This window comes from Ursus americanus, chromosome 5, assembly GCF_024610735.1.
Source record: "Ursus americanus isolate L20-20 chromosome 5, mUrsAme1.1.p, whole genome shotgun sequence".
Taxonomy (NCBI): Eukaryota; Metazoa; Chordata; class Mammalia; order Carnivora; family Ursidae; genus Ursus; species Ursus americanus.
In genome coordinates this window covers 77,062,272-77,088,086 of record NC_142131.1, presented here as the reverse complement: position 1 = coordinate 77,088,086, position 25,815 = coordinate 77,062,272, and the positions used below count along the sequence as shown (strand labels likewise).

The following is a 25,815-nucleotide window of genomic DNA, read 5'->3' as shown; positions in this document are numbered from 1 at the left end:
AATGGAGAAACTTTTAGATGCAATTCTTTTAAGAGCAGGACCACAAGTTTGCTCATTATTTCTTCTACTGTGTAATACAGTCTTGGAAAGCCCGGCAATGCTCTAAGAAAAAAAAAAATTGAGGGTAAAGAAATTAAACTCTATTTGCCAATGATATGATCAATTACACCTAAAGCCAAGAGGATCAAGAGAGGAACTGTCAGCCCTTGGTGGTGAGCAAGCTGCTGACCGAAGATCAGGCGTGAAAACACACGAGCTCTTCTCTACCAATAAGACTTAACCAGATGATGAAGCCAAAATAAGGCACCAGTCACTTGAGCAACAAGCACTATAACCCAGGAACTCGCCCAGAGAAAATGCAAGACTCTTACCCAAAGAAAGGGACAAAAAAAGAGAAAAACGAATATCTGACTAAATGAAAATCTACCCCATTGCTCTTGGATGGAATGACTTTATACACTAGAGAGGTCAATTTTTTCTCAAGTTAACCTATAAATCCAATGTAATCTCCATTTACGAAATTCCGTTGGATTTTTTTTTTTTTTTTAAATAAATTCAGCCTGGGACCTCCCACCTCGATCCTGGGCTCTGCTCCAGTCCTACCTGCCCCCGCTGCTCATACTGCCCCGGCCTGGGGCTCGATCCCAGCTCAGTTCAGCTGGATTTTTATTTTTTATTTTTTAAAGGTTTTATTTATTTATTTGACAGAGACAGCCAGCCAGCGAGAGAGGGAGCACAAGCAGGGGGAGTGGGAGAGGAAGAGGCAGGCTCCTAGTGGAGAAGCCTGATGTGGGGCTCGATCCCAGAACGCCCGGGATCATGCCCTGAGCCGAAGGAAGACACTTAACAACTGAGCCACCCAGGTGCCCCTAAAAAAATTTTTTTAAAGATTTTAGAGAGAGTGTGTGAGTGCAAGTGGGGGAGGGGTACAGTGAGAGAGAGAATCCTAAGCAGACTCCCCGCCAAGTGTGGGGCTCGATCCCATGACCCTAAGATCATGACCTGAGCAGAAACCAAGAGTCAGATGCTCAACCGAGCCACCCAGGTGCCCCTCAGCTGGATTTCTAAAAGGAACTTTATAATCTGTTCTAAATTTTCTTATCAAGAATAAAGGTTTACAAATAGAAAAGTCAATCTTCAAAAGAGGGGAAGAAATAGGGGGCAAGAAGGGCAGCCTTGAGCTCTGTAATGGGTTGAGCTCCATCCCTCCCAAGTCCCTATGTGAAGTCCTAACCCCTCGTACCACACAACGTGACCTTATTTGGGAAGTGGGCCGCTGCAGACATAATTAGTAAAGATGAGGTCAAAGTGGAGCAGGGTGGGCCCTTAATTTGGTACCACCTGTGTCCTTATCACAGGGTGAAAGCTGGACACGGTCATGCACACGGGGAGCACGGCAAGTGACGGAGCGCCAACGGCGGCTGGCAACTACCAGGCGCTAGCAGACGAGGACGCTGCGGCCTTCCTCACGGCCCTCGGAGGAGAGCAGCTGCGCTGACGCCCAGGCTCAGCCTCCTGGCCTCCAGACTGCGAGACAATGAAGCTCCGTCGAGTCACTCGGTCTGTGGTGCTTTGTTACAGCCACAGAACAGACATAAAATACGCTACAAAGCTGTGGGGATTAGGGGGGTGTCCTGGTGGCTCAGCCATTAAGCAACTGCCTTCGGCTCAGGGCGTGATCCCGGCATTGTGGGATCGAGCCCCACATCAGGCTCCTCCGCTAGGAGCCTGCTTCTTCCTCTCCCACTCCCCCTGCTTGTGTTCCCTCTCTCGCTGCCTCTCTGTCGAATAAATAAATAAAATCTTAAAAAAAAAAGCTATGGGGATTAGGTAACTCAGAGACAAACAGAAGAGAGGTCTTCTGTAGGAACCTGATATACAGTCAGGGTGGCCCCACATAGGCATGAGAAAAGAGTGGACTGGTTTTGAAGTGGCTACCTATATGGAGAAAACCACACCTGGATCCCTCGGTAAAGCTGTAAAAGAAGCTGAACTCCAGACATTAAAGACCTAACTGTGTCAGGTGCATAAAACTAGTGTAGAATGTCTCTGACACCTAGGCTTGAGAAAGGGCTTCTTAAAATCCCCAAACCGCAGCCCCTATCATGAAAAGTCGGCACACTTGACTACACCAAACAATAAGGACCCAAGGATACCAGAGAAGAGAGCAGAGGAGATCCACACAGGTGACCCAGGAAGGGACGAGTATTCAGACTACACACGGACCTACTGCTCCTCTACAAGGACGGGACAAGGGGAGGGCCTACGACGGTGACGCAGGAAGACCCTGAACGCTCCTCCTCCACAGACACCCCAAACCTACACCTACGCGTACCGTGACTCCCCCTAAGAACGGAGGGACCACACAGAGAAGGAGGAGAGGAGAAGGCAGTTAGGATGGGAACCCGCACCTGACGCTGCGTGTGTAGTGGGGCGGGACGGCCCTGCCGGGGTTGCGTGCAGATGTGCCCGCCCTGCGGCACGGGAAGAAGCTGCAGTTTAAAGCAGCAGCTAGGCTGTGGGTGAACGACACCCAGAACGTCTGCCAGGCGCCGGGGGAGTTGCCGGAATGCTCCCTGGCGGTGGAGGTGCTGGTGAAGACCACTGCTCGTGGTCCCCCTCCACCCTGACAGCACAGACAGGAGCGCGGTCTGGCCATTCTAGCCGGCCTGACACCTCAGTAAGCCCCACTTCCCTGGCTCTCATCAGCCCCAGGCATCCCCCTGAGGTGGCCCTCCCGTCTGAGCCCACCCAAGCTCCAGCTGTCCCACCAAGGCGGACCCAGTGCAGCACACATCGGAACCCCGGATGGTGCCTGCTCCGGCTCCGGCTGTCTTGCCAACACAGTATGGGTGCAAAGCACCTTGGGACACCCCAGGCCCACCCCTGCTTCAGCTCTACATGACTTGCCAGGACACCTACTGCCCAGAGCACCCTAGGACCCCTCCACCCCCAGGTCAGCCCACTTCAGCTATCCCACCAGGCCCTCCACCCCATGTGGAGCACCCTGGGACCCCCTGGCCCATGCCCCCCTCAGCTCCAGACTTCCATGGCGTGCCCTGGGAACCCCAGCATGTGCCTGCTACATACAGCTCCAGCCAAAGACACCAGGTACATGCAGTCTACACAGGGCGCGGTCCTACACGAGGCCACTCACTCCTTTAAGACTAGGAGAGGCAGCTGTTCTAATACAAAGTCAAACAGAAGAGGAAACAAAGGAACGTGCTCCAAACGAAAGAACAAGATAAAACTTTAGAAAAAGAACTAAATCAAACGAAGGTAAGTAATCTACGGGATAAAGAGTTCAAAGTGATGGTCACAAAGGGGGCGTCTGGGTGGGTCAGTCAGTTGAGCATCTGCCTTCAGCTCAGGTCATGGTCTCAGGGTCCTGGGATCGAGCCCTGCACCAGACTCCCTGACTGGCAGGGAGTCTGCTTCTCCCTCTGCCTCTTCCCCTCTCCTCCCCGCCCAGCTTGTGTGCACACTCTCCCAAATAAATAAATAAATAAATAGTAAAAAAAAAAAAAAAAAAAAGTTGTAAAGATGTTCACTGGACTTACAGATAAGTGGATGAACTCAGTAAGAACTTCAACAAAGAGAAATTATAAAAAAGAACCAAGAATTGAAGAACACAAGAATTGAAATGAAAAATACACCAGAGAGAATCGACAGTGTATCAGAGGATGCAGGAGATCTGGATCAGCGATCTGGAAGACAGATGGAAGATGGAAAGTAAAAAGAAAAACGAGTGCAAGAAAACAAAGAGGACAGGTTAAGGAACATTTGGGACAGCATCGGGCATGCTAGTATCCGCATTATAGATATCCCAGAGGGAGAAGACAGAGAAAAGGGGGCAGAAAACTTATTTGAAGAATTAATAGCTGAAAACTTCCTAACCTAACCTGGGGGAAGGAAACAGACATCCAGGTCCAGGAAGCACAGAGAGCCCCAAACAAGCTGAAGCAATGGAGGTCTATACCGTGACACACTATAATAAAAACGGCAAAGATTAAAGATAAAGAGAGAATCTTGAACGCAGCAAGAGAAAGGTAAATAGTTGCATACAAGGGAAACCCCATAAGGTCATCAGTGGATTTTTCAGCAGAAACTTTGCAGGCCAAAAGGGAGAGGCATAATGTTATCAAAGCACTGAAAGGAAGAATCCTATGATCAAGAGTACTCTGCCTGGTACGAGAGAGAGAGTTTCCCAGACAAAAGTGAGAGGAGTTCATCATCCCTAAACCAGCCTTACAAGACATATTAAAGGGGCTTCTTTAGTGGAAAAGAGGAGGCCATAACTACAGTAAGAAAATCATGAAAGGGAAAAACTTCACTTGTAAAAGCAAACATAAAATAAAGGTAGTAGAGCAATCACTTAGAAAGCTAATAAGGGTAAAAACAGGAAATCAATTCTATCGAAAACAAGTTAAGGAATATACAAAACAAAAAAATATAAAATATGACATCATCTACATAAAAAGAGGGTAAAAATGTAGTGCATTTATTAAAGAGAGACAGTGCGTGCACACACACACAAACTGGGGAAGAACAGAGGGAGAGGGAGAAGCAGGCTCCCCACTGAGCAGGGAGCCAGATGCAGGACTTGATCCCAGGACCCTGGGATTATGCCCTGAGCTGAAGGCAGACGCTTAACTGAGTCACCCAGGCGCCCCCAAAATGTAGTGCTTTTATTTATCAATTTTTTAAAAAATATTTTATTTGACAGAGAAAGACACACAGAGAGAGGGAACACAAGCAGGAAGAGTAGGAGAGGGAGAAGCAGGCTTCCTGCTGAGCAAGGAGCCCGAAGCAGGGCTCAATTCCAGAACCCTGGGATCATGACCTGAGCCGAAGGCAGACGCTTAACGACTGAGCCACCCAGGTGCTCCTATTTATGTATATATGTATGTATGTATGTATGTATTAAAAGCTCACACTGAGTGAGCTTTTAATACATACATACATGCACACGTACATCCTATGATCCTATGATCCCATTCTTTTTTTTTTTTAAAGATTTTATTTATTCATTTACGAGAGAGAGAGAAACAGAGAGAGCACAAGCAGGGGGAGAGGCAGAGGGAGAGGGAGAAGACGACTCCTCACTGCGCCAGGAGCCCAACGCGGAGCTCAATCCCAGGACCTGGAGATCATGACCCGAGCTGAAGGCAGATGCCCAACCATCTGAGCCTCCCCGGAGCCCCTGTAGTGCTTTTAGAATGTGTTCAAACTTAAGAGACCATCAACTTAATATAAACTGTTATATACGCAGCACGTTATATATGAACCTCACGGTAACCACAAATCAAAACCTACAACAGATACACGAAAAGTAGAGAAAGGAATCTAAGCACACCACTACAGAAAGCCATCAATCACAAGGGAAGAGGGCAAGACAAGGAATGGAGATGAACTACAAAAACAACCAGGAAACAATGAACAAAAAGGCAATAAGTACACACCTGTCAGTAATAACTTTATTCATTAATTAATAAATGTATTTACGATTTTGAGAGAGAGAGCGTGCGTGTGCATGAGCCGGGTGAGGGGCAGAGGGAGAAGCAGACTCCCTGCTGAGCAGGGAAGCCCAACACGAGGCTTGATCCCAGGTCCCCGGGTCATGACGTAAGCTGAAGTCAGCCACTTAACTGACGGAGCCACCCCTTTATTTTTTTTAAGTTTTATTTATTTGAGAGAGAGCGTGAGGGGGCATGCGCGCATGTGCAAGTGTGCAGGCGAGAGGAGGAGCAGTGGGAGCAAAGCAGACTCCCTGCTGAGCAGGGAAAGCTACTTGGGGCTCATTCTCATGACCCTGAGATTATGACCTGAGCTGAAATCAAGAAGACATGGACACTTAACTGACTGAGCCACCCAAGTACCCCTATCGGTAGAAACTTTTAAATATTTTATTTATTTGAGAGAGAGCGAGAGAGCATGGGCTTGAGTGCGTGTGTGCAAGCAGGGGGGAGGAGCAGAAAGGGAGGGAGTGAGAGGGGGAAAGAATCTCAAGTAGACTCTGTGCTGAGCGTGCAGCCCAATGCGGGGTTTGATCTCACGACCCTGAGATCGTGACCTGAGTGGAAACCAAGAGTCGGACGCTCAACTGACTGAACTACCCAGGCGCCCAGTCAGTAATAACGTTAAATGTAAATGGTCCAGATGTTCCAGTCAAAAGACATAGGGTGACAGATAAAAAAAACAAGACCCATCTATATGCTACCTCCAAGAGATTTACTTCAGACCTAAAAATATACACACTGAAAGCGAAGGAAGGGATAGAAAAACATATTGCACGCAAATGGAGACCAAAAAACCCAAAACTGGGGTAGAGTACCTACGTCAGACAAAACAGCATTATGTAATGATAAAGGGATCGATCCAGCAAGAAGACGTAACAATTGTAAATATCTGTGCACCCAACACCAGAGCACCTAAATACATAAAGCAACTTTTCACGTTAAGATAGACACTGACAGTAATACAATTAAGACGGGACTTTAACACCCCACTTACATCAATGGATAGATCATCTAGGCAGAAAATCTGTAAGGAAACAGAGGCTTTGACTGACACACTGGAGCAGGTGACTTCAAAGATCCATACGGAACATTCCATCCTAAAGCAGCAGAATACGCATTCTCTTCAAGCGCACGTGGGACGTTCTCCAGAACAGATCACATGTAAGTCCATAAAAGGAGTCTCGATAAATCTAAGAACACTGAAATCGTATCAAGCATCTTTCTCCACCACAGTAGTATGTAACTTGAAATCAATTACAGGAAAAAAGAAACACAGAAGAAACACAAACGAGAAATTTAAAAAAGTACCTGGAGACAAATGAAAATGGAAACACAATGGTCCAAAATCTTTGGGATGCAGCAAAAGCAGTTCTAAGAAGGAAGTTTATAGTGATATAGGCCTCCCTCTGGAACAAGAAAAATCTCACAGAAACAATCTAACCTTATACCTAACGTAGCTAGAAAAAGAAGAGCAAAAGCCCGAAGTCAGTACAAGGAAGGAAATAATAACGGTAAGAGGGGATACAAGTGAAATGAGACTAAAAAGACAATAGAATAGAAAAGATCATATGAAACCGGGAGCTGGTTGTTTGAAAAGATAAACAAAACTGATTAACTTTTAGCCAGACTCAGCAAGAAAAAGAGAGAGGGCTCAAATAAATACAGAAATGAACGAGGAAAAGTAACAACTGACACCACGGAAATATCAAGGACTGTAAGATAAGGCTATGAAAAACCCTAGGCCAACACACTGGACAACCTAAAAGGAATGGATAAATTCCTAGAGACCTATGATCTTCCAGACTGAACCAGGAAGAAATAAGAAGTTTCTAGTGGTGAAGCTTAATTTGTAATCAAAAAACCCCCAACAAACAAGAGTCCAGGACCAGATGGCTTCCCAGGAATTCTACTAAATATTTATTTAAACAGAGTTAATACTTAACCTCCTCAAACTATTCCAAAAAGAGAGAAGAGAAAGGAAAACTTCCAAATTCATTCTATGAGGCCAGCCGTGCCCGGATACCAAAACCAGAACAAAGGCACTATAGAGAAAACTACAGGTCAACATCCCTGATGAAGCAAAGTCCTCAACAAAATACTGGTGAACTGAATGCAACGATCCATTAGAAGGATCATTCCCCATGGTCAAATGGGATTTGTTCCAGGATGCAGGGCTGGCCCAATATCTGCAAATCACTCAACGTGACACAACATATTAACAATGAAGGGTAAAAACCGTATGAGCATCTTAACAGATGCAGAAAAAATATGTGACAAAATATAATATTCATTTGTGATGAGAACTCTCAACAAAGCAGGTGCAGATGGAACATACCTCAACATCATCAAGGCCATATATGATAGACCCACAGCTAGCATCAGGCTCCCTGGGGAAACACTGAGAGCTTTTCCTCTAAGGTCAGGAATAACACAAGGATTTCCACTCTCCTCACTTTTATTCAACATAGGACTGGACGTCCTAGCCACAATAATTAGCCAACAAAAAGAAATAAAAGGAGGGGCGCCTGGGTGGCACAGCGGTTAAGCGTCTGCCTTCAGCTCAGGGCGTGATCCCGGCGTTATGGGATCGAGCCCCACATCAGGCTCTTCCGCTATGAGCCTGCTTCTTCCTCTCCCACTCCCCCTGCTTGTGTTCCCTCTCTCGCTGGCTGTCTCTATCTCTGTCAAATAAATAAATTAAAAATCTTAAAAAAAAAAAAATCCATACTATCCAAAGCAATCTACAGATTCAATGCAATCCCTATCAAAATACCAACAGTATATTTCACAGAACTAGAACAAATAATCCTTAAAATTTGTATGAAACCACAAAGGACCCCAAATAACCAAAGCAATTTTGAGAATGAACAAAGCTGGAGACATCACAATCCTAGAGTTCGAGCTGTACCACAAAGCTGTAGTAATCAGAACAGTACGGTACTTGTACAAAAACGGACGCCCAGACCGATGGAGCAGGATGAGAGCCCAGGAGTAAACCCAAGCTCAGATGGTCAATTAATCTATGACAAAGGAGACAGGAATATAAGACAGGGAAAAGACAGTCTCTTCAACAAACGGTGTTGAGAAAACTGGACAGCTACGTGGAAAAGAATGAAACCGGACCACATTTATACACCACACACAAAAATAAACTCAAATGGATTAAAGACCTAAATGTGAGACTTGAAACCATAAAACTCCTAAAAGAAAGCACAGATTGTTATCTCTTGGGACACTGGCCTTAGCAACATTTTTCTGGCAAGGGAAACAAAAGTAAAAATAAACTCCTGGGACAACATCAAACTAAAAGGTTTTTGCACACTGAAGGAAACCATCAAGAAAACGAAATGGTAACCTCCTGAATGGGAGAAGACATTTGTAAATGAGATGTCTGATCAGGGGTTAGTATCCACAATATACAAAGAACGCCTACAACAAACAACAGCAAAAAATAATCTGATTAACAATGGACAGAGGACCCGAATGGGTGTTTTCCTACAGAAGACATCCAGACAGCCCACAGACACGTGAAAAGATGCCCGTCGTCACTAACCGGCAGGAAATGCAAATCAAAACCACAGAGAGCTATCACCACACACCGGTGACAACGGCTAGTGTTAAAAAGACAAGCAGTAACAGGTGCTGGTAGAGGACGTAGAGCCCAGCTTCCTGCTGGTGTAAGTCTGCTGGTCTGGACGTTGCGTCAGGGATCAGTCACAGGTATTCTTCGGGCCTGACTCGTGGTTTCTTTGACAATACAGTTCCCTCAGTCGTTGTCTCTGGCTTATTTCCCCTCAACCCGTGTCGGTGACCACAGTTTACTGCTTCACTTATTAAACACAGTTCTCGCGCCTGTCTCATCGCACTGTTGGGGGGAATGTACATGGGTGCAGCCGCTGTGGAAAACAGACGGAGGTTCCTCAAAAAAGTAAAAATAGAAATATTACATGATCCAGCAATTTCACCGAAGAAAATGAAAACACGAACGCGAAAGACACCTGCACCCCTATGTTTACTGCACCATTATTTCCAAAGGGCCGAGATGTGGAAGCAGCCCAAGTGTCCATCAACAGATGAACGGATAAAGAAGATGTGGGGGGTACACACAACGGAGTATCACTCAGCCGCAGGAAAGAATGGGATCTTGCCGCATGGATGGATCTAGAGGGAATCACGCTAAGTGAAATAAGTTAGAGAGTGAAAGACAAAAACTACATAACTTCACTTATATGTGGAATCCAGAAAACAAAACAAACCAGAAAAAGACTCAAGAATACAGGGAGCAAACTGGTGGCTTCTAGAGGGGCGGGGGATAGAAGAAACAGGTGAAGGGGATTAAGAGGTAAAATTTCCACTTACATATTAAATAGATCATGGGGATGAAAAATAGAGCATAGGCAACAGAGTCAAAAATACTGTCATCATGTTGTATGGTGACAGAGGGTGACGGCACTTACCGTGATGAGCTGTGTGTAAAAGAACTCCATTCACTATGTTGTACACCTGCAACTAATGTCAACTATACTTCAATTAAAAAAAAAAAAGGACAAAAAACACGAACAGGCAAGAACAGGAAACACGAACGGCTACCAATCATATGAAGGGACGCTGACACTCACTAGGCCGGCAAACGCACATAAAACAGGCGCACTCAGAATACAGACGTCGCCAGACAGGGCTGGAGGGGGCGGCGTGTGTGGGTGTGATGGACAGCGGCGCGGCTGGGCTTCCGCAAACCAAGGACACACAGGAAGTGTCTGTCCGGCAGGCACTCCAGCTTCTGTCCGCCAGAGACCCTCCCGATCCCCCGGGGGGACATGTAAACCAGCCGCCACGGGGGTGCTCGTGCCAGTGGAATGGCAGGAACACCGTCCACCGCTGCGGGGACAGGCAAGAGGCAGTGACCACGTTCACCAGGACTAACCACTCTGAAGCCCAAACCAGGTACACCCCGGATGCGTGTAGCTCTGAGGGCGAAAAAGGAAGAGACGAGAGCCACGTGCAATACCGCCCATGTAAATTAAAATCCACGTACTCAAATGATATGCATTTTAGAACGACAAACACCCGTACACTCTAGAACGTGGGCCCAGAGGAGCAAGGCTGGGAGCAGGGATGAGGAGAAAAGAAAACGAGGGGTGTTTTATTACGGCGGACCCCACACTGAGGGATGCCAGGAGATGTGCTGTACGCGGCATTGACCCAGCAGACAGGGAGGGCGCCTCAAAGCAGGTGGGACAAGCCAGAGAGCCGGTGACCCTTGTTCATCGTGCCGAACAATGAGCAGAACTGCCACTTGCCCAAACCTGGACGTGGAATCCAGGCCCAGCGCGCCAGGGCTCCAGGGACGGTGGCTGTGAAGAGCCAGAGTGCTGATGTGGGTGCCGAGAGCGAGGAGGGGTCCACAGGGACATGGGACAGAGTCCAAGGGCAGCGGCCTGAGGCTTAGAAAAGCCACCTGCTTCTGCGCCCTGAAGGAAGTGAGAGGAACTGGCAAGGGAGCCCCGGAGGCCCCACGATATGCTGCAGCAGAGGGCAGGGGTGCGGGAAGCACTCTGCGGGCTGCTGCAGCAGACGGCTGGCTGCTGATGTGAGACGGGAGGGAGGGACTGACGGAGCAAAGCCACGAGGCAGGCACAGAACTGTGCTGAATAAATGGGACAGTAAACCGTGGGCACCAACACACGGACTGAGGAGAAACACACAATGACCGAGGGGACTGGATTGTCCCAAAAGCCCCCAGTCAGGCCTGAAGAATATCTGTGACTGTTTGATCCTTAAGACAACCTCCAGGCCAGCACTGACACCAGGAAGGAGCTGGCTGCGACAACCGTGCAGCCCCCAGGAAGGCCCCCCGCCCTAAGAGCCTGCTTCCCGTGGCCCATGGAGATGGCAGCCCTCTCAGGGACCACCGAGGTTGGCTGTCAAGTTCTTCAGTCAACAGAGGAAGGGTAGCTGGACAGGCTCACAAACGGCACCCCCGGCTCCCTGGCCAGCCTTCATGGTTCCTGCCCAGAGATGCAGTGAGGGCCACAGCACACTGGAGTCTGCCCTGTGTGTCCCTTGTTTCCCTTTGCAAACATGCATTTGACAATCCTGTGTGGCTCCACCATTTTCTGCTGGGCCGGACGGGTTACTGTGAGAAAGACAGCTGGTCTTGCAGTTCGAACACAGGCCTTGTGGGCTCCATGGAGAGCTCTGCCAGTCACCCAGGGGCTGCGGACAGTGAGGACTCTGGGACTGGATGGGACTTCCAGGAGCTCAGTGGGGCCAATGGAGGTAGCGACAACTACGTCATTTAACCCCTGTGCTCCCCTTCGTCAGTCTGGCAGCCCAGACATGCCAGCCCTAGGCTTCCCTCGCAGCCACGCCTGGCCGTGCTGCCTGGCCCTTCGCTGTGGAATCGAATGGAATGATGTGTGCAACTTCTCTCACTGTCTGGGAAGAAATCCTGCCTCTGGACTTTTGCTTTTCTCTCCCCTTCCACTGGCAAGAATGGCACCGATGAGAGTGGCCTGGACAACTGGAGCTGCCACTAGCCTGGGTCCCTGTGGGACTGCGGGGAGCAAAACTGCTGGTCTGGAACGCTCTCTATTTTAGAGTCCGCAAGGTTATTCTGACAGTATGGCTTCCCCTAATGTGCATTAAGATTACAGTTACAGATGGACCCCAAGCAGAAGAAAACATGAACAAATTAAAATAGAGAATGTGTCAGGGGGGAAAACAGTGAAACTATTTTCCATTTTCTCCTTATAATTTCCAACTGCTGCTATTATGATAATGTTGGTTACATAACAGTTTTAAAAAGGCAGGACAAAAGAACACGTGTGTCTGCCCTCATGCCATCTCTCACACAGACGCATCAGCTAGGGAAAAGGAAGTGGGACAGAAGGGCATTAAAAACAGAAAACAGAACTTCAAGAAAAAGAAAGTTTTGAGAACGACAGAGAATGGTCCCGGGTGCTGCTGTAGCTTCTGGGCAAGGAAGCTTTGTGATTTTATTTTTTATTTTAAAGATTTTTTTATTTGAGAGAGAGAGAGACACTGAGAAAGAGTACACGCAGGAGCAGGGGGGAGGAGCAGAGGGAGAGGGAGAAGCAGACTCCCCGCCGAGCAGAGAGCCCCGATGGGGGCTCGATCCCAGGACTCTGGGATCATGACCTGAGCTGAAGGCAGACGCTTAACCGACTGAGCCACCCAGATTCCCGAGCTTTGTGATTTTAGATGCTCGCTTTCAAACTGTGGCCCGAGTGATTCTTCCTGGCCTAGCTCCCCTGGACCACTTGAACACGATAGGAGAGGCGAGCAGCCAGCTGCACGGCTGGAAACTCGGAAAGACGAACGTCACGGCAGAGCTTGGAAAGACAATACTAACTATATCGCTCCTTCCTCCGCTTCACCACCTCCTGGGGGTGCCCAGTCACTGAGGTAGAAGGGGACAGACACTACGGAGACAGTGAAGGGAACAACAGGCCGAGTTCAGGTTTGGATTCGGAAGACATGGTTCTACTGTCAGCTCTACTTAGGAGCTGGGCCAGCCCAGGGATGTGACGCAGTCACCGCATTCTGCCCTGTCACTTACGTTTCCCCCACGTTATAAACTTTTCTCAGGGGCTGCTGGGAGGCCCAAATAAAGTAAGCACAGGAATGCACGACAGGGCCTAGGGACTGGGCCTGCCACATGCCAGCGCCTCACAGATGTGTCCTCTCTCTCCTATAGGAAGAACGGGGACAGACCGAGAGGCAGCCTGCGACAAGCAGCAAAAGACAGGCTGTGGGACAGACATAAAGCCAACTCCCACCTGAACTTTGTGGAACATCTGTAAATTAATCGCTTTGACTTCTTCCAGCTGCTGGCGGAGGGCGACCAAGGTGTCCTGCTTCTCGTGGGTGTCCTTTTCTAGCAGCTTCATGGCAATTTCCATTTCTGTCTTCATTCCAATCTGTAACTCCAGTTCTTTTTCTAGTTCCTTAAGAGGGTATTAATAAGGAAAATGTTATTGAAGTAGATACAGAGATGTGTTTACCTGAGGCTGTATCCTGGGCAGTGCCAGAAATGAAAAACCCAAGTCAGAACAGGTTAGGGAGATTTAGGAGAGTCTGTCTGGAGCAGGACTAGATTAAGTTTTCCCCTTGTTCTCATTTTGAGGAAAACTGGCTCTGTATGCAGTCAATATAAAGCTGGTACGTGGCACTCAGCCTCGAGTTCTAGCCACCCAAAGACCCAAAGACCAGAGCGCACAGTCTGAAAGAACATCTGCCCAGCAACGTCACGTTGCCATGTTAGAGTTTTTGGAATGGGTTGCTAGAATATGGCCAACAAGGGTGTGACCATGTTGAACCAGTTCTGTCCTGGGTAACTCAGGACACACGTCTCCACATTGGTACAAAGAAAGAAACAAAGCAGGTCCAAGGCTGGGGTGCCTGGATGGCTCAGTTGGTAGCACCCGGGACTCCTGATCTCAGGGCTGTGAGTTCGAGCCCCATGATGGGTGTGGAGCCTACATAAATAACACAAAAAACAAAACATTGGTCACTGGTATGCAGATTGGGTGGAAAGAACAAACTAGAGGCTGGGACTGAGGCAAAGCAACTGTACTGGCAAAGCAACCATGAATCTGGTCTCACAGTGATCCCTGATAAAGGTTTATAAAATTCGAAAAAGTGAAGAACTTAGTGGTAAACTAAGTAAGCCCCTTAAAAAAATTTTTTTAAGGGACAATTCCCGATTCTCTATGAATATATTTTTTCACATTTTAAAAACTTTTTATAAAAGTTTTGTTCTAAAATTTTATTTGAGAGAGAGAAATAGGGGAAAGCATGAGCAGGGGGGAGGGGAAGAGGCAGAGGGAGCAGCAGACTCCCCACTGAGCAGGGAGCCTGACCAGGGGCTGGATCCCAGGACCCTGGAATCACGACCCCAGCCGAAGACACACGCTTCAGGTGCCCCAAAAAACTCATTCGTTTTTAAAAGCAGATCTAAGCACTTTTGTGGAAAGTGCGGACAAAGAACCTGACAGGCTACTGGGGAATTCTTTCTGAAGACGCCTAGTCCCGCACACTCACCAAACGGATTTTCTTCTCTTCTTTTAGCTGCTTCCACACATCACTATACATTTCATCCAGACCTTGCCGAGTCTGCTTGTAAGTCTCCAGCTCAACTTTTGTGTCTTGTTTTGTTATCTGTGTCAAACAAGAACACCAAGGAGAATGGTTTGCTTATGGAAGTGAGCGAACTACGAAATATTTTAAAATACACCAGGAGGATGCCAGGCTGGCTCAGTCGGTAGAGCATGTGACCCTTCATCTCAGGGTCATGAGTTCAAAACCCCACGTTGGGCATGGAGCCTATTTAAAGTAAGAAAAAAAACCATTAAAAAATATGCCATAATTTTTAAAGATGTAGGACAATTTCTATGTTTTAAGCATAATAGAGAAAGGTTAAAAGATATTTCAAAAATATCTTTGAACGTCAAGGATGAGAGCAAGCCAACAGACTTTTGAAAAGTTGGGTTCGGAAAACAACTTATATTTAATTTTGTTTAAAGCAGAGCAGTTGTTCTTAGTGGGAATGGCCCCAATTCAGCGTGGATTTTCATTTATCTGGCATGTTCTTCAGCTACGGTCTCTGATCTCGGGTCATCAAGTAAGATGGCCGCCAGCCAGCAGCTCCGCAGCACAGGAGATGGGTTCTCTAACGGAGGGAGGCGCGAAGAGCCGTGGGAGCAGGGGCGGGGCACCCAGGCCCACCCACGGGCTCCGGGGGCATCGCACAGCACCCGGCACGTGAGCGGAGGTTTGGAGCGCAAAGGCCCAGAGGTCCGGGAGCGGCGGTCCAAGCGGCCCGCGAGGAGCTGGGACCGCGCAGTGGCACCAAACGAGGCAGCTGCGTATTACGTGCTGCCTGCGTCACTGCCGCACCGGGAGCTTGAAGTCTGTCGGGGATGCAAACACGCATGCGTGAGGCGTGCGCCAGGGGCGCATACACGCGTAAAGCGTGCCGGACATATGCGTGCAAGCGGCAGGCGCGCGTACGTGCGTATGGGACGTGTGCGTGCTTGCAACGTCCCGCCCCGCCATGAGACCTGCGTCTCACCTCCACGCTCTTCTCACTTCTTTCACGAATTAACTCGTTTTGTTCTCTTAATTGTTGCTGCTCTTCTTGAAGCGAACAAATCCGGTCTGTTGCAGCTGAAAGCTGATAAAGAAAGATTTTTATGTTTCTTAACGTCAAAATTAATCTCACCGTTCAAATTAAAAGCTGACGCCTGGCACCTTCGCAAGTGACGATAGATTTCCACATATTTGATACTTTGTTTTTTATTTTATTTCTTGGTTTTGAATAGCTAATACACTGAAATAGTTGTAAAACAATGAGAGCAAACTAATGTGGGCAAAAATTTACCGACACAAACTATGACAGACACTTGAATGCCTAATACTGGAGCAACGGTTTAACGAATGACAGTGGGAGCAACGAACAAACATGTAGCATCAGAATGTTTGCAAAGGCTTTTGATGACTTGAGAACATACTTAGGGTATAATATCGATAGGAAAAAGGGTTCTATAGGATGTTCTCACCTCTAATTTAAAAAAAATCACCTAGGTTAAAAATGCTTAGGAAAAGTTGGGGACTATATAAACAATGATAAAAATGATAACAGTAGCTCTTACTTAGCAAAGGGATTATGGGCTTTTGTTCTGATTCTTCATTCTTTTCAGTTTTTCCAGCCAATAAGCCAAAGGATATTTTATCCCTAGGGGGAGAGTGAAAGCATTCTGGGGAAGGAGTCACGACCAAACCACTGAAGACCGGCCCTGGAAAGGCATCTTCCTGTCCTTGAGTTACCAGGGTTTAGGGCAAAGTGTATACAACAGAATGCCTTCGGGGACCTGCTGAGGGGGTGCTCTCAGGAGGGGCAGGCAGAGGCGTGAGCACACCCACCAACCCCTCCTTACCCAGCCTCTGCACACAGCCTGGAGAGAAGGGCAGGCTGGGGAAGGGAAAAGAAGACTGGAACTTGGCTGTACTCCTGGCGTCACTCACTGAGGGGGGGACCGTGAAGCACTGAACTCCTTGCTCCTCTTCGTCAACAGCATCTAAGTCCAAACGGACTCACAACCCATGACTGGGGTTTCTAACCATAAACTGCTGCACCCAAATAAGAAACTTAAAGGCTCTAGGAGGTGCCAGTTGCTATGAGGGAAGAAGCAGGCAAAAGCCAGACCCTAATTCCCTTCCCTCCTCTGAAGACGGACAGAGCACACCGTGAAGAGCGGGACTTTTCTCTAAAGCATGTTTTCTGTTACAATTGTTGGCCTTTGAAGAAAAAAATAACCCAGTTGTTTAGTTTCAAAAACTAAAATTAGAACTTCATTGAAAGTATGCCACCTCACCAGGGAGAACAAAGAATCAATCTGTTTGATCTAAACTCCACGCGTGTCTCCACGCGCCAAGTGTTGTATTAGGCACCTTTATATAACACTTATTTTTTACAACAACATTGTAAGGTATGGGTTATCATCCAGTTTGGAGATGAGAATCACGAGGCTCAAAGACCTGCCTACCTAAACTGAGGCCCAGAGGCCCACCCATCCCAGGGAAACATGGGTCCTCCAATTCTAGGTGTGGTGAAGCTGCTCCCGGGAAGCCCATCTATGAACGCCACCTTTGAATTTCCTTTTCCTCACACAAATCTGAGCTCCTCTCCTTAAAGCTTTTTAGGGCTGGCCTTGTGGGAGAGAGCAGTGAGTTTAGAGTAAGCCTTCAAACCGGGCCCTCCACACAAAGGCATGCTCTGTGTCTCTCCTGTGGCCATAACCTGCCTCCACATCGAGGTGGGGGTCACGCCCTGGCCCCTGTCACAGCCCTCTTCCTCCCCAGGGAGACCTGGTGGGGAGGCCCGAGCAGCCAGGGACCGCTACCTGTGGAAAGCCTCAGAAAGGCTGAGCAACCCCCCTCCTGCTAACAGGAGACAAGATGTGTCCACCAAGGAGACTGCCGGGCAGCTGGCAGCAAGCTTTCTTCCTCGGCCTCAGCCCTCCTTCTTCCTGTCCTTTCATTCTCTCTCTTCCTAGTGAGAAAGCAGAGAAAGACCACACTGTGGGGAGACTGGTTCCATGTTCCTGAGAGGCCGACACATAGAAGGGGTGCGCGAGGGTTACTTTTACCTCATAACAGAGTCTGTGCCTTCTGGGCAGCAGGGGGACAGACTACATCAGAGGAAGGTGGGTAGAGAGGAAGAGAAAAGCACATTCATCACAGGAGCTGGGCTTTCCCAAGGAGGCCTGGTCTTCCCCGGGTGCACTGTGAGGTGGTAAAACCTAAGTCACTTAGAACTGGCTCATGATTGGCTGCACTGGCTCACGGGAAGCCCCGGACAGGGCTGAACACAGACATTCTGAGGATGCAGAACTCTGAGAACGCCTGATCCCCCCGTGCAGCTCAACCCACGCTTAGCAATTCCCGATCCAACCAGCGAGAAGCTCCGGCCGGATACACCAACCATACCGTCTCTTCACTTCGGGCCATTGTGTTCTAAGAACTTCAGTAAGTTACAAACCTCTTCTTGAAGTTTTGAATTCGTCTTTTCCAAGCCATCTATCTTGCTCTGAAGATCCCCAACTGTGCAGCTAGAGAAAACAATACATTAAGTAACAGTGAGCTTATGAAGGCTGTCTCCGCAGCCTATGAACGATGAGAACACATTCCTAGGTTTCCTGTGTGATGGATGGAGAGCCGAGGGTCTCCAACGAACTCAGAGACGAGAATTCTAAATACGTACGTATGTGTGCGAGTGTGTACATTTACGGCAAAGGTCTCAATGTCTTTCCCCCAAAATATGCTACCCATTTCTCTTTTAGCCAGCTGGAAAGGAAATAGTTTTTTTCTCCCTAACACGATAGATGGGAACCAAAATGTGCTGGTGGTCACGTATCTAGATCCGTATCCGTAACAAGATACTGGTACTTTGGGGCTGTAGGATCAAAGGTGGTTTTTAAATCGTTTTTATACTTTGCCTCATTTTTCAAATACTCTTTAAGTGATCCGTACTACTTTCCTACTGAAAAACATGTCAAACGAATGTAAATCTGATAAACAATAAAAATAATGGCAACAATAACAAGCAGTAGCTTCCTTTCAGGCCGTTTGCTCGAGGCACTTTCAGAGCATCAGCTCACGTGACCCTCCCCACGATCCTGTCGGTGAATCCTACTGTCACCTGTTTCACGGATGAGGATACCGTAACTTACACTGGAAAACTCACTCACGTGCATCTCCCTCTGGGGGGCGCCAAGGTCTGAGCCCAGGTGCTCTGGCTCCAGAGCCTGTACTTTTAGGCAACAGGCCCTACTCCCCCGAACTGGTGCCTTTTGCCAGTGGGGTGGGGGGCGTGGGGGGACAAAGACACAAACCTGACGAGGCTAGTGGATCAAGGTTCGAACATTTGCCGGGGGTGGGGGGTAACACAATGACACAAAATGAAAAAGGGAAAACAAAACAAAAGATAAGGAGGGAATTACAATTTGTTTTTTTTGTTTGTTTGTTTTTTAAGTGGGCGCCACATTCAGGGTAAAGCCCATCGTGGGGCCTGAAGTCATGACTGAGATCGAGACCTGATCCAAGACCAAGCATCGGATGTTTAACCGACTGAGCCACCCAGGCACCCTGGGAATTACAATTTTTAAAAGTATACAATTTTCAGTTCTATTCCAACTATATAACTTAGAAAATGTCACTAAAATTTATACCTTTCTTAGAAAATATAAATGACCAAAAGAGACATATCTTCAGAAGGAAAAAAACCTAGATAAACAAACTGAGGAAAAACTGAAAAGCTGGCAAAGTACTGCCTCAATAAAGGCTTTGAGCTTCACATTTTCTGTTTTCTTTGAGAAAAAAAAATTTTTTTAAGTACTTACTACACCAAACATGGCGCTCGAACTCACGACCCTGGGATCGAGAGTTGTGCACTCCACCGACCGAGCCAGCGCGGCACCCCAAGCTTCATGTTTTCAAGCAGCAAATAATGCTCATGAACCAGAAGCTCTTCCTAATTCATTTTGTGAAGCCGCATAACCCTGACACCATGCCGGAGAGGAAAACTCTAGAGCAATCAGCTCAGTTTACATATGAAAAAATGATTATTAAAGCTACAATCAAGGGGGCCTGCGTGGTTTATACGGTGAAGTGTCTGCCTCCGGCTCTGGTCATGGTCTCAGGGTCCTGGGATCGAGCCCCACAGCGGGCTCCCTGCTCAGAGGGTGTCTGCTTCTCCCTCTCCCAGTCCCCCCACTCATGCTCTCTCTCTCTCAAATAAATAAAATCTTTAAAGAATAAAATATAATAAAACTACAATCAAGTAGAGCGTATCCCTGTGATAGAGAAATGGCTCAGTATGAAGACATCTACTAATCAAATACGCCCTATCAACAGATTAAGAGATAAAAGTCATGATTACCTTGATGCGAAAGGGCATTTGATAAAATCTGACCTCTGCTCCTTATAAAAACACTCAGTAAATGAGGGATCTATCAAGAATGTCTCACAATAGCAGCCAACATCACAGCTAAGGAGAACCTGGAGCAGCTGTCCCTGCTCTCCGACGACGTGCCAGCTCCTTCAGCTGTCTCACTGGCGCTTGGGGCCAGAGGGGCTGCTCCCGTGGAGCAGAGCTAACGTGCGCCGCACACTCTCGGAGCGGATTCGGAGACACAGAGAACAGGAGGTCTCCCAAACACGTCAGACTGAGAATCTCTGCCCGCTCTCCACCGACACCGCCATCGGCTCGTGCTTCATGAGACAGCAGCAGCTTTCCAATTAAAATGAAAAACCAAGGTACAGACGCCTGCTATTTGCTACTGAATTGTCATCAAAGGTCTAGCCCGGTGGTTTTCAACCCTTTTATACTGCCCCGGCACCCCAGAGGGATGCTTGCTGATTCCTACCAGCAACAGTGTTTCCCGTGGCAGTGACTTCCAACTGGGTGGCTGAGGGGCGAGGGGTGGAGACTCAAGGTGTAATCTGGTGACTTCCTACATTGTCTAACTGCACAAAACAAAGAACCAAAGAATTCCCAAGGCTCCTTATCAAGAAATCATACTTCTCTAGTCTGTACAAGCATGATAACCTTTTTTTTTTGGTTTGGAAAAAGAGTCAGTTATGAATATATGGTAATTGAAAAATACTCCATGAAACGATAATCAGGTATTGAGAACGAACTGTAACACTGGAAAAAGGAGCGAGTCCTACCTTAAGTGCCGGTTAAGTTCTTCCACGTAATTTTTTTGATCGAGGACATCAGTAATTCTTTCGTGCCTTTTAAAAAAGAGCATAAAAAGAGAGAAATTCCTTTTATTCGTGGCTAATACTTTGAAAACCATCCCCCAACGTGCCGATCACCTTGAGGAAGTACTAATGTCATCAGGAAACGAAGGGACAGTCAGACCTTAGTAGTAACGTCTGCCCGTCCCGGTCCCGGAGTGAACAGAGGGCAAAGCTGGCCAAGGGGTGAGGTGTCATGGGGACAGCAGCCAGGGCCTTGGGAGATGCAGAAACGTGAGCAGGCCTCCGGCAGACGCCCTCCTGCCCTGGCAGACCAGGCATTTGGAAAGAGACAAGAAAGCCATCTGGCACACAAGGTGCAAACACCGATGGCCATGTGCAAATGGCCTCAGAGGTGGCAGATGAAGCAGCCCTTGTCATGCTGAAGGGAAAGAAGGTGGCTCAGAAAAGGGGACCAGAGGCTTTTCAAAACATAAAGCTGACCCGTCTGGCTAAAAAAAAAAAAAAAAAAAGGCTTTTACATTTTAAAGTTAGGCTCCCTCCCCCCCCCACAATTTCTTTACCTACATACATGTGTTCACACAGGGGCTCATTCTACACAGGTGCTGGATTATTCAGCACGGTCCATTTTTTTCTTTTACCTGTGATGCCCTTCACACAGCTCTGCAGGTAACCCACAGGAACAGTCTGCTGAGCCTATGTGCATACGATCATAATATCCGTCTGTATTATACATATATATCGGATATGTAATTGAAACAAAAGATATATTAGGGATTTCTTAGGTTTGTTTATAAAAATGATACACGGTTGATCCTTGAATAATGCAAGGGTTGGGGCGCCAACCCCTGTGCAGCTGAAAATCGGCATATAACTTTTGACTTCTCAAAAACTTCACTAATAGCCCTCTATTGACTGGAAGCCTTATCAATTAAATAATCAATTACCACATATTTTGTGTGTTATGGGTATTATGGACTATAGTCTTACAATGAAATAAGTTAAAGAAAACGTTATTAAGAAAATCATAAGGTGGGGGGACGCCTGGGTGGTGCAGTCGGTTAAGTGGCCGACTCGATTTCGGCTCAGGTCTGATCTCAGGTTTGTGAGATGGAGAGCCCCACGCCAGGCTCCACGCTCGGCACAGAGTCTGCTTGAGATTCTCTCTCTCCCTCTCCTTCTGCCCCCCTTCTGCTCTTCTCTAAAATAAATAAATAAATCTTAAAAAAAAAAGGAGAGAAAATCATAAGGAAAACACATTTACAGTACTGTACTGTATTTACTGAAAAAAAAAAAAAAACAAAAACCTGTGTGTAAGTAGACTTGAGCAGTTTGAACCCGTGCTGTTCAGGGGGCAACAGTCTACACTTCTCAGTATCCTACTTTTCTCACTGGATAATACCTTGTGGAAATGCCTGTAAGTCTACTTTCCCCCATAGGTCAAATTTGTTCTGTCTGCATAATATATCGCGGAGTGGAATATTTTGAATGTTCCATAATTTATTCACCTCTCCCCTTAATGATAAGATAATCAGTTTATTTCCATTTCTTTACATTAACTATATATGTGTATATACATTTTATTTTTCAGTAATCTTTATATCCAACGTGGGGCTCAAACTTGCAACCCCAAGATCAAGAGTCGCACACTTTGCCGACTGAGCCCGCCAGGCGCCCCAAGAATATATTTTTGTTCAAGTCTCAAGTGGGTGAATCCTCGTCCTCAAGACGCCTGAAGCATGAACAGGGTTCCCACTGCCAGATAAGGTGTGCTGCTAGGGCACAGAGACCGTGGGAATCCTTGTCAGAACACATTCGAAAGACAGGTGATAAGATATCCAAACACGACCCCAGGGTTTACAGTGAAAAGCCCTCCCATGGCTGCCTCCCGGCCTCTTCCCTTCCAGGCGGCCAGGGTTAGCAGGCCTGTGAGCTCCTCTAGAAATGGTCCATGAGTACGGAAGTACGGCATATAAATATGCACGGACCTTCGTTACCACAACTCAAGTGGTAGCATGTTATACACACAAGCTGCTTTGTTTCCTTTTTCCCCCCAGAACAGCTCCTTTAAAAGAATGCTCTCGTTAACAAGGGAGAGGTACGCGTGGCAAGAAGAGACATCCAAGACACGCTAGGATCGAAGAACAAATCCAAAGGCAACATGTCTATTTAATAGTACCGTCCCGTTTATATTCAAACAAACCGTAAGGCAAATTATACTACCAACAAATATATCCCCGCAAGGCGTTTAGAAAAGCCGTGGGAGGACACACAAGTAGCTTCTTCTGGGGGAGGAGCAGGCGTGGGATTGAGCTGGAGATGCGGGGACAGTGTGAGTGGGGACATTTCACTTGTCCTCTCCATTCTGCAGAGCTCAACTCCCTGCACATGGGAATATTAATGTATTATTTCTGTAACTAAAAACACCCAACGAAAATGAAAATGGCACACAAAGCGAACACAAATGTAGCATTCTTTGCCAGAATTTCATTAAAAATGTGAAGAGCAGGCAGCAGGCAGGGCGGTACTTACTCTTTGCCGCTATCAAGCTCCTGCACATCCTTAAAGTAGAGGGAAAAATCAATCACTCCAACCTGAGGGACGTAAAATGTATGCGTTTAAATAAGAGAAACTTCTCCCGTTTTCCACAAACCTTACGTCTTTAAAATTCTGGGTATTTACATCCCTGCCTCTTTCCTACAAACATTTAGTTGGGCTCACCAGCTCTATAAGATAGCGATTAATTGAACCAGGGTCGTGAGATCGAGGTCCCGCACTGGGCTCCGTGCTCAGCAGGCAGTCTGCTTGAGATTCTCTCTCCCCCTCTGCCCCTCCTGCTCTCTCTCTCTAAAATAAATTCATCTTTAAAAAAAAAATCAGAATTTCAGGGAATATTCTGAAATTTTACTCCCTCGTCAAGATCAGTTTTGTATATTTATTCAACAATCAAGTTGTTGACAAAGCTCAACAAAGTTCTTTAGGTCCAAAGTAACTATTAAAAAAAAAAAAAAAGAGGCCTGGATCGCTAGAGCAAGGTGGTAGGTAACCTTAACTGACACTCTGCCTCCTTCCTTCCCTAAATTGTGGGTGAAATGGTCCCAACCCATTTTCCAGGGAACATTCTCTGCTGCTGTGGAGAACGAGGGAAGACCCAAACCCCTCCCATCTGAATGTCAAGGGCTTTGTCCAGAAATAAAGCACTTGGGAGAGAATGAGAGCCTGGTCTGCCACTGTCCCCTCCAGTGTGGGTAAATGAAGCCATTCCTATTTGAAAAATGGGAAAACTGGGTCCATCAATAGATATTTATCACTCATGTAACAGCTGTATCATAGATCCTTACGCAACCGTAACAAAGAACGCCATGAATGGATGGATAATGACATGAAGAAAGCTTCAGGAGAAAATGGTAAGTCCCAGAGGGATAGGTACAGCATTAACTCCTTATAGTAACACCATTTTTAATTTTATTTGCATTTTTTAAAGTTGTTATTTACTTATTTGAGAGAGAGCGTGAGCACGAGCAGGGGGAAGGCAGAGAGAGGGAGAAGCAGACTCCCCGTTGAGCAGGGAGCCCGATGTGGGACTCGATCCCAGGACGCCGGGATCATGACCTCAGCCGAGGGCAGTCGCTTAACTGACTGAGCCACCTGGGTGTCCCATAACACCATTTTTAAAAAGAGATTTATTTGAGAGACAGAGAGAGAGTGAGAGCGAGCATGAGCACAGGGGGGAGGGGCAGAGGGAGAGGGAGAGAGAATCCCAAGCAGACTCCATGCTGGGCACAGAGCCGAAGCAGGGCTCGATCCCACGACCCTGCGATCACGACCTGAGCCAAAACCAAGAGTCAGATGTTCAACCGGCTCAGCCACCCAGGTGTCCCTATAGTAACACCATTTATGTGAAAGCCATAAATGTGTGACGGTTTCTGTAACTTCTCTGTCACACCTCCCACCGATCTACATTCGGGACCCTTGAACCTGGGCAGCCTCAGTGTCTGTCTCGAGTAAAAAGCGGCAGCAATGATGCTGCGCTTTCTGCAGCCACATTAATGAAGGCAACACAAGCTTCTTCCTGGCTCTCCCTCTAGGGGCATAGACCTTTGAAGTTCTGAGCTTCCACGGAGCGGAACTCTGGCTACCCTGGAGCCAGGAGCACATGAGGATAGAAGATAGAGAACCTGTTCCAGTCCCAGCTCACCGAGTCACTTCTCAGCCCGGAAGACAGACGGACAAGACAGGAAGCCTCAGCGACCGCTGCCCCTCCCACCAACCTGACTGCAATCACAGAGCTCCTGGTCAAGAAGCGCCTGCCTCCTTCTCAGCCCAGTCAACCCCCAACTGTGAGATACAGGGATGGCTCCCGGTTACCTGGCTGGTGATTCCTTCCCCAGACACAGGAGCAAGAAAGGATTTAACCTGAAACAAAACCTACGTACACATAAATGCATAGAAAAAGTAGAACTGGTTCTAGAAAGACTTTCTCCTCCGTTTTTATCATTATCTATGGGGACGAGTGGGATTGACGGGGGAGGGGAGAAGGGGAGTTTGAATTTTTTCACTCGATATGCTTCTGTATGAACTTTGTTTCAACAAGCATGCATTTCATTTGCAATAAAATTAAATAATAAAAATAAAGGCTACCTAGCTGGCTCGGTGGGTGAAGCATGTGACTCTTGATCTCTGGGTTGTGAGTTCAAGCCCCATGGTGGGTACAGAGATGACTCAGAAATAAAATCTTAAAAAAAATTAAATAATAAAATTAAATAAAAGTTAATAAAAAAGAAATATATTTTCAACTGCAAAAAAAAAAAACAAAAACCCAAGAAGAGAAAACAAGGAGAGAAGGGTGCCTGGGTGGCTCAGTTGGCTAAGCGTCTGTCTTCAGCTCAGGTCATGATCCCAGGGTCCTGGGATCGAGTCCCACATCAGGCTCCCTGCTCAGCTGGGGAGTCTGATTCTCCCTCTCCCTCTGCCCCTCCCCCTGCTCGTGCTCCCTCTCTGTCAAATA

The 25,815-nt window shown here is 47.3% G+C and overlaps 1 protein-coding gene across 2 annotated transcripts in view; it reads right to left on the bottom strand.

Moving 5' to 3' along the window:
- RUFY1 (RUN and FYVE domain containing 1) overlaps positions 1-25,815 on the bottom strand; it is a 60,523-nt gene that overhangs the window by 12,460 nt on the left and 22,248 nt on the right. For both annotated transcript variants that reach the window (XM_045794973.2, XM_045794974.2), the window contains exons 6-11: positions 23,340-23,401; positions 20,775-20,840; positions 18,085-18,154; positions 15,616-15,717; positions 14,586-14,702; positions 13,322-13,489 (exon numbers count right to left, since the gene is read on the bottom strand). In XM_045794973.2, coding sequence (XP_045650929.1) covers positions 13,322-13,489; positions 14,586-14,702; positions 15,616-15,717; positions 18,085-18,154; positions 20,775-20,840; positions 23,340-23,401 — 585 coding nt within the window. The remainder of the gene's footprint in view (positions 1-13,321; positions 13,490-14,585; positions 14,703-15,615; positions 15,718-18,084; positions 18,155-20,774; positions 20,841-23,339; positions 23,402-25,815) is intronic.